This window comes from Salvelinus alpinus, chromosome 9 (assembly GCF_045679555.1).
Source record: "Salvelinus alpinus chromosome 9, SLU_Salpinus.1, whole genome shotgun sequence".
In the NCBI taxonomy this organism is placed as follows: Eukaryota; Metazoa; Chordata; class Actinopteri; order Salmoniformes; family Salmonidae; genus Salvelinus; species Salvelinus alpinus.
In genome coordinates, this window is record NC_092094.1 from 41,621,443 (window position 1) to 41,629,830 (window position 8,388).

Sequence of the window (8,388 nt, forward strand, 5' to 3'; positions counted from 1 at the left end):
TTTCCCCGTAGCATTAGTAATGTGCTTTTTTATTTTTTTCACCTTTATTTAACCAGGTAGGCTAGTTGAGAACAAGTTCTCATTTACAACTGCAACCTGGGGCCTGTTGCACAAAAGTAGAATTAAGACATCCGGGATAAATGACTCAGCTGAGCTCAATGAAGCCAAAACATGTGCGTCCAGGCTTAATTGGTTGCACAAAGACCAAGCCAGGATGAGCAGACACGGATTCATTAAGCCAGGTGAAACCAATCCTGGATAGGTGCGCGCTCACGGCTCACTCAAATAGACCCCGCCACAGATCACAGATTAACTGATTTACCATGGCAACTAGAGCCGCGTACTTTTCCCCGTCGGAAGCGCAAATCCTCATGGAGGCATACGAGGAGGTAAAATATATAATTAAGAAGAAAGGCAACACCGCCACAGTGATAAAGCAAAGAGAAAAAGCGTGGCAAAGTATTGCAGACCGCCTGAATGCGTAAGTAGTGCACAATTACACACTCACCGCTCCGCTGAAACATCACAATTACAATTCAAATATTTAATTCACATCTCCAAAAATGCAGTTGTACTGTAATTATGAAACGGTTAAATTTTTAATTGAAATGCACTGCAGATATGAGTGAAATTGTGTAAAGTAACTCCATCACACTGTATAAAGCTATGATAAATTTTTTGATATTTTTACTGAAAACAAGACAAAAATACCAAGTAATTTTTTGCAGTGTGACTCCATGTGTGTGTGTGTGTGTGTGTAGATTAAACATGAACGGGCCAAAACGGACATGGCAGCAGGTCAAAATCAAATACAAGAACATTCTGCAGAATGGTATGGTCCCTGACTAATATTTAACAAAGCACAAGCATATATTGTACCCAGAAGGTGCCTGCTCACACATTGTCTGTACTGTTTTAGCAGTGAAAAAGAATACCCACAGACAAGGCACGGGTGGTGGGTCACCAAAGGCTGACCTTACCCCAGCAGAGGACATGGCCTTGGAGCTAAATAAAGGCAGGCCCGTCTTAGAGGGGATCCCTGGGGGGAAAGAGACGAGCATAGGTTCCTCCCAAGATGCCACCCGCTTCATTCAAGGTATGTCCTTCCATCTCTACATGGGATACAACCACATTCATATTGAATCAATTTGGACTGTCTGACTTTGGTTTACCTATTGCCTTGCAGTGTCTGGCAGCACTGTGTTCCTGTTAGAGCCACCAGCACAAGCACCAGACGATGCTGATCCAGTGAGTACTCCATCAAAGGCATACTGTAGGCCTGGCATGTCTTGTCTACTAGCTTCAATATGAATCCGATTAAATGTGATAGGGTGAAGGCCCCAGTGCAGCAGCAACAGCACATGATGGAGACGATGATGAGGAGGAGACCATCTCTCTGGATTCCAGAAGGCATGAGGTATCATGTTAAGACTGTGAAAGTACTATTTACTCTACAATGGTGAGGAGTCCTCATCAAAATCAAAAAATCTAATTTCTTTTACAGGACCCAGATGCTATACAGTGGGAAAACCAGCCTGGCAACATAGTGCGTATTAATAAAAGGACACCACATCCTGCCAAATTCCAGCTGCGCTAATTGTATTGTGTTCACAGAGCTCACAAGCTATCAGAAAGTTGTATGGCAACCACCTCCGGCGCCAAATAGAACTGGCAGACATAGACATTCAGTACAAGAAGAAAAAGATGGAAAATCTTGCACTGGAGTCCGAAATAAAAAAGAGGACAATTAGGAAACTGGACCTTGAAATAAAAAAACTTGAGAGGGAGGTGAGATATGCCTTCAATGTACACTGTATGCTAACTGTAACACAAATGTATTAATCATTATTTTTCTTTCCTCCCCCAGCTCCAAGAAGATGACACAGCTCAAAATAAAAATTTGGTATATTCTCGTAAAGTCAAGTGAGCCATGACATATGAGCTCTTATTGTGAGCACACAGGACGGTGGCATCTTTCTAAGGTTTTTTTTATTTTCCCAGCAATCAGTACAACCAAGTCATCGTTATAAGGCATCGCCCTCTTTTGCCCACCCCCCCAGCACCAGGTGTGGCCACTAGCCTATATGAAGGCCCAAAATTGTGTGTTCCTTTCTGCTCTGACAATGGCATGCCCATTCGTGCGAGATGTGGTGGATGAAGAAGCACTTGTGCTGAGGAGAGCCTTCAGGCGAGAAAGGGTCTTCAGGGACCGGTTGGACCCACTGGCCTTCCCTGATGACCATCTATATGAAAGATACAGGTTTTCTGCAGATGGCATCAGGTATCTATGCAGACTACTGGGTCCCAGGATTAAGCACCGCACTGCACGGAGCCATGCACTGAGTGTGGAGCAAATGGTTTGTGTGGCCTTGCGCTTTTTTGCTAGTGGAGCCTTCCTGTACTCAGTGGGGGATGCAGAACAGCTGAACAAGGCCACAATTTGCCGCACAATAAGGAGTGTGTGTCTGGCTATCAAAGCATTAGCAGATGTCTTCATCTCCTTCCCTGGCCACAGAAGACTCTGTGACATCAAAGAGGAGTTCTATAGGATTGCAGGTAAGAGGATCTACAAATTACAGGACAACTGTTAACACATAGTAGGATACTCATTACTTTGTGTGACAGGTTTCCCCAATGTCATTGGTGCAGTGGACTGCACACACATAAGGATAAAAGCCCCCTCAGGTGCCCATGAGGCCGATTTTGTGAATAGGAAATCCTTTCACAGCATTAATGTTCAGGTGAACATAACTTTTTGATATTGTCCATTGACGAACACTCTGCATTGCCAGTGATGTGCATTGATTGGTGTAATATTCCTCATCTTATGATTTCAGATGGTCTGCAATGCTGACTGTGATCAGCAATGTTGTGGCAAAATGGCCTGGCTCAGTCCATGACTCCAGAATCTTTCGGGCCTCTGAAATCTATCAGTGCCTATCACAAGGTAAGCCACACAACCCCTATTTATAACCATCATGGCTGTGTCAAGAATATCACTGTGTTTATGAGGTAGTAATGATGAGATTTTGTGTTGACAGGTGAATTCTCTGGTGTGTTGCTGGGAGACAGGGGGTATGGCTGCCAGCCTTTTCTCCTGACACCTTTCACAGACCCCCAGGAAGCACAGCAGGCCTACAACCATGCCCATGCCAGGACCAGGGCCAGAGTTGAAATGACCTTTGGCCTCCTGAAGGCACGCTTTCACTGCCTTCACAAATTAAGGGTCAGCCCTGTTAGGGCATGTGATATTACTGTGGCTTGTGCTGTCCTCCACAATGTGGCCTGCCTGAGGAAGGAGAGGGCCCCCAGAGTGCCACCAGCCATGGACTGGGACAATCCGGCAATCTTCCCTGATGACGACAGTGGTCGGCTGCTGAGGGACCAATATGTGTTGAATTATTTTAGTTAGTATGTGTGCTTTCAATTTTGGTTAAATATGTCCTGCGGTGGCAGAGGAATTTGGTTTTTTTTGGGTTCGTTTTTTGACGAATTTGGCCTCATGATGTTTGTGCGGTATACTGTGTGTAATACAAGGCTGCAGGGAGGCTACTGCATCCATTCATTTGTCTGTTCAGTTGATGTGTATGGATTTGTCCTGCATTTATTTTAGTGTGCAGACATGCAGGGTGTGTTATATACAGACCTTTGAATGTGTATGTATCATTTTGTATAATATGCTTGGATTCTGTGCTTTCCATCTTGTAGAGTCACTGTGACTTCAGTTTCGAAAGGAGCTGATGGTTTACCTGCTTTGTTTTGTCCTTATTCAATAAAGGAACATAATGTTACACATTGTGTTTTTATATTCATATGGAATGTGTATTTGTTTATATGACAGAGTACTAGGGCCACACTGAAGAAAAAGGATAAAGTCATAAATTTATGAGGCTGGTTCTTTCTGCAGAAAAGCTACATATTGTTTTTACAGTTTTGATACTTATGACAATGTGATACTTAATATTCTGGCACATCAGCATGTCTTTGTTTATGAAACCATACTGAAGTACAATTTCACGAAATGCCCCACATCTGTCATTTTAACAACTGTCCTCCTTTAAAACAACTGGTTACAATATTATGACTTGTGTTTTTTTCCCCTCTGTGGCCCTAATATTCTATCATTTTATATATAGCCTTATAGTCTATGGGAAACTGTAAATTATCTAATGATAGCAACATCATCTAAAAATCATTTTTTTATCCAAAATCATTGAAATTAATGATCACAAACGTTTAAATAATAACAGTGGGTCTAGTTATATGTGATAACAATGTATAGTGAGCAGTGAAATAACTATTGGTTTCCATTTGTGGTGACTGCTGACTGACATTAGGGATGAGATTAAATAGATCCTGGAATTTAGCCTGGTCTGGAGCAGGCTAGCTCCACAGAATAAATCTCCATGGTAATTTATACCATAACATATCCTCCTGCCCCCTATCCATCTTTAGTGCAACCGGATTACGGATCAATTGAGCCAGGATCACCAAGATATCCTGGCTTAATCCCTTATCCTAGTTTTGTGCAACAGGCCCCTGGCCAAGATAAAGCAAAGCAGTTTGACACATACAACAACACAGTTACACATGGAATCAACAAACATATAGTAGAAAAAGTCGATACAGTGTGTGCAAATGACGTAGGATAAGGGAGGTAAAGGCAATAAATAGGCCATGGTGGTGAAGTAATTGCAATATAGCAATTGAACACTGGAGTGATAGATATGCAGAAGATGAATGTGCAAGTACAGATACTGGGGTGCAAAGGAGCAAGATAAATACAGTATGGGGATGAGGTAGTTGGGTGGGCTATGTGCAGTGATCTGTGAGCTGCTCTGACAGCTGGTGAGGGAGATATGAGTCTCCAGCTTCAGGAAAAATGACTTGTCATGCACAAAGTAGATGTCCTAATTCACTTGCCAAAACTATAGTTTGTTAACAAGAAATTTGTGGAGTGGTTGAAAAATGAGTTTCAATGACTTCAACCTAAGTGTATGTAAACTTCTGACTTCAACTGTATGTGCTGCATGTACTGTAGCGCATGAAACTGTCAGATGTATTGTGCTGTTATACGCTTTGCAAGTCCCGCCTAATTTCTGGATCATGTCCAATACTGTTTTATTTGGGATTCAAGATTATACACTGCTCAAAAAAATAAAGGGAACACTAAAATAACACATCCTAGATCTGAATGAATGAAATATTCTTATTAAATACTTTTTTCTTTACATAGTTGAATGTGCTGACAACAAAATCACACAAATGATCAATGTAAATCAAATTTATCAACCCATGGAGGTCTGGATTTGGAGTCACACTCAAAATTAAAGTGGAAAACCACACTACAGGCTGATCCAACTTTGATGTAATGTCCTTAAACAAGTCTAAATGAGGCTCAGTAGTGTGTGTGGTCTCCACGTGCCTGTATGACCTCCCTACAACGCCTGGGCATGCTCCTGATGAGGTAGCGGATGGTCTCCTGAGGGATCTCCTCCCAGACCTGGACTAAAGCATCCGCCAACTCCTGGACAGTCTGTGGTGCAATGTGGCGTTGGTGGATGGAGCGAGACATGATGTCCCAGATGTGCTCAATTGGATTCAGGTCTGGGGAACGGGCGGGCCAATCCATAGCATCAATGCCTTCCTCTTGCAGGAACTGCTGACACACTCCAGCCACATGAGGTCTAGCATTGTCTTGCATTAGGAGGAACCCAGGGCCAACCGCACCAGCATATGGTCTCACAAGGGGTCTGAGGATCTCATCTCGGCTACCTCTGGCGAGCACATGGAGGGCTGTGCGGCCCCCAAAGAAATGCCACCCCACACCATGACTGACCCACTGCCAAACCGGTCATGCTGGAGGATGTTGCAGGCAGCAGAACGTTCTCCACGGCGTCTCCAGACTCTGTCACGTCTGTCACATGTGCTCAGTGTGAACCTGCTTTCATCTGTGAAGAGCACAGGGAGCCAGTGGTGAATTTGCCAATCTTGGTGTTCTCTGGCAAATGCCAAACGTCCTGCACGGTGTTGGGCTGTAAGCACAACCCCCACCTGTGGACGTCGGGCCCTCATACCACCCTCATGGAGTCTGTTTCTGACCGTTTGAGCAGACGCATGCACATTTGTGGCCTGCTGGAGGTCATTTTGCAGGGCTCTGGCAGTGCTCCACCTACTCCTTGCACAAAGGCGGAGGTAACGGTCCTGCTGCTGGGTTGTTGCCCTCCTACGGCCTCCTCCACGTCTCCTGATGTACTGGCCTGTCTCCTGGTAGCGCCTCCATGCTCTGGACACTACGCTGACAGACACAGCAAACCTTCTTGCCACAGCTCGCATTGATGTGCCATCCTGGATGAGCTGCACTACCTGAGCCACTTGTGTGGGTTGTAGACTCCGTCTCATGCTACCACTAGAGTGAAAGCACCGCCAGCATTCAAAAGACCAAAACATCAGCCAGGAAGCATAGGAAACTGAGAAGTGGTCTGTGGTCACCACCTGCAGAACCACTCCTTTATTGGGGGTGTCTTGCTAATTGCCTATAATTTCCACCTGTTGTCTATTCCATTTGCACTTTATTTTTTTGAGCAGTGTATATATATATATACAGTGGGGAGAACAAGTATTTGATACACTGACGATTTTGCAGGTTTTCCTACTTACAAAGCATGTAGAGGTCTGTAATTTTTATCATTGGTACACTTCAACTGTGAGAGACGGAATCTAAAACAAAAATCCAGAAAATCACATTGTATGATTTTTAAGCAATTCATTTGCATTTTATTGCATGACATAAGTATTTGATACATCAGAAAAGCAGAACTTAATATTTGGTACAGAAACCTTCGTTTGCAATTACAGAGATCATACATTTCCTGTAGTTCTTGACCAGGTTTGCACACACTGCAGCAGGGATTTTCGCCCACTCCTCCATACAGACCTTCTCCAGATCCTTCAGGTTTCGGGGCTGTCGCTGGGCAATACGGACTTTCAGCTCCCTCCAAAGATTTTCTATTGGGTTCAGGTCTGGAGACTGGCTAGGCCACTCCAGGACCTTGAGATGCTTCTTACGGAGAAACACCTTAGTTGCCCTGGCTGTGTGTTTCGGGTCGTTGTCATGCTGGAAGACCCAGCCACGACCCATCTTCAATGCGCTTACTGAGGGAAGGAGGTAATTGGCCAAGATCTCGCGATACATGGCCCCATCCATCCTCCCCTCAATACGGTGCAGTCGTCCTGTCCCCTTTGCAGAAAAGCATCCCCAAAGAATGATGTTTCCTCCTCCATGCTTCACGGTTGGGATGGTGTTCTTGGGGTTGTACTCATCCTTCTTCTTCCTCCAAACACGGCGAGTGGAGTTTAGACCAAAAAGCTATATTTTTGTCTCATCAGACCACATGACCTTCTCCCATTCCTCCTCTGGATCATCCAGATGGTCATTGGCAAACTTCAGACGGGCCTGGACATGCGCTGGCTTGAGCAGGGGGACATTGCGTGCGCTGCAGGATTTTAATCCATGACAGCGTAGTGTGTTACTAATGGTTATCTTTGAGACTGTGGTCCCAGCTCTCTTCAGGTCATTGACCAGGTCCTGCCGTGTAGTTCTGGGCTGATCCCTCACCTTCCTCATGATCATTGATGCCCCACGAGGTGAGATCTTGCATGGAGCCCCAGACCGAGGGTGATTGACCGTCATCTTGAACTTCTTCCCTTTTCTAATAATTGCGCCAACAGTTGTTGCCTTCTCACCAAGCTGCTTGCCTATTGTCCTGTAGCCCATCCCAGCCTTGTGCAGGTCTACAATTTTATCCCTGATGTCCTTACACAGCTCTCTGACCTTGGCCATTGTGGAGAGGTTGGAGTCTGTTTGATTGAGTGTGTGGACAGGTGTCTTTTCTACAGGTAACGAGTTCAAACAGGTGCAGTTAATACAGGTAATGAGTGGAGAACAGGAGGGCTTCTTAAAGAAAAACTAACAGGTCTGTGAGAGCCGGAATTCTTACTGGTTGGTAGGTGATCAAATACTTATGTCATGCAATAAAATGCAAATTAATTACTTAAAAATCATACAATGTGATTTTCTGGATTTTTGTTTTAGATTCCGTCTCTCACAGTTGAAGTGTACCTATGATAAATATTACAGACCTCTACATGCTTTGTAAGTAGGAAAACCTGCAAAATCGGCAGTGTGTCAAATACTTGTTCTCCCCACTGTATATATATCCATAAAAATGATGCCAGCTGATTCATGAATTCAACTGGCTGAGAAAAGCTGCAAGCCTGCCTGCCTGTCTGTCTGTCTGATCCCAACCCTTTATTACTATGGGACAGCTGGAGATTGCAACATTATTTCAATATTGAAATTCAAATGTCAGAGACAGACCGCAAGGT

General features: G+C 44.3%; 1 protein-coding gene across 2 annotated transcripts; it reads left to right on the plus strand.

Moving 5' to 3' along the window:
* The first annotated feature begins 8 nt into the window (after positions 1-8).
* On the plus strand, positions 9-5,187 carry LOC139530123 (myb/SANT-like DNA-binding domain-containing protein 4). 2 transcript variants are annotated; one of them, XM_071326233.1, is made up of 11 exons: positions 9-481; positions 762-832; positions 920-1,096; positions 1,187-1,248; positions 1,331-1,417; positions 1,505-1,546; positions 1,615-1,788; positions 1,868-2,556; positions 2,626-2,741; positions 2,838-2,947; positions 3,042-5,187. In XM_071326233.1, exons 1-8 carry the CDS (start codon positions 324-326, stop codon positions 1,925-1,927), a joined length of 831 nt encoding a protein of 276 aa, XP_071182334.1. In that variant the 5' UTR covers positions 9-323; the 3' UTR covers positions 1,928-2,556; positions 2,626-2,741; positions 2,838-2,947; positions 3,042-5,187. The 2 variants fall into 2 exon arrangements, with proteins under 2 accessions (XP_071182334.1, XP_071182332.1); XM_071326231.1 differs by lacking the exon at positions 2,626-2,741.
* The last annotated feature ends 3,201 nt before the right edge of the window (positions 5,188-8,388 follow it).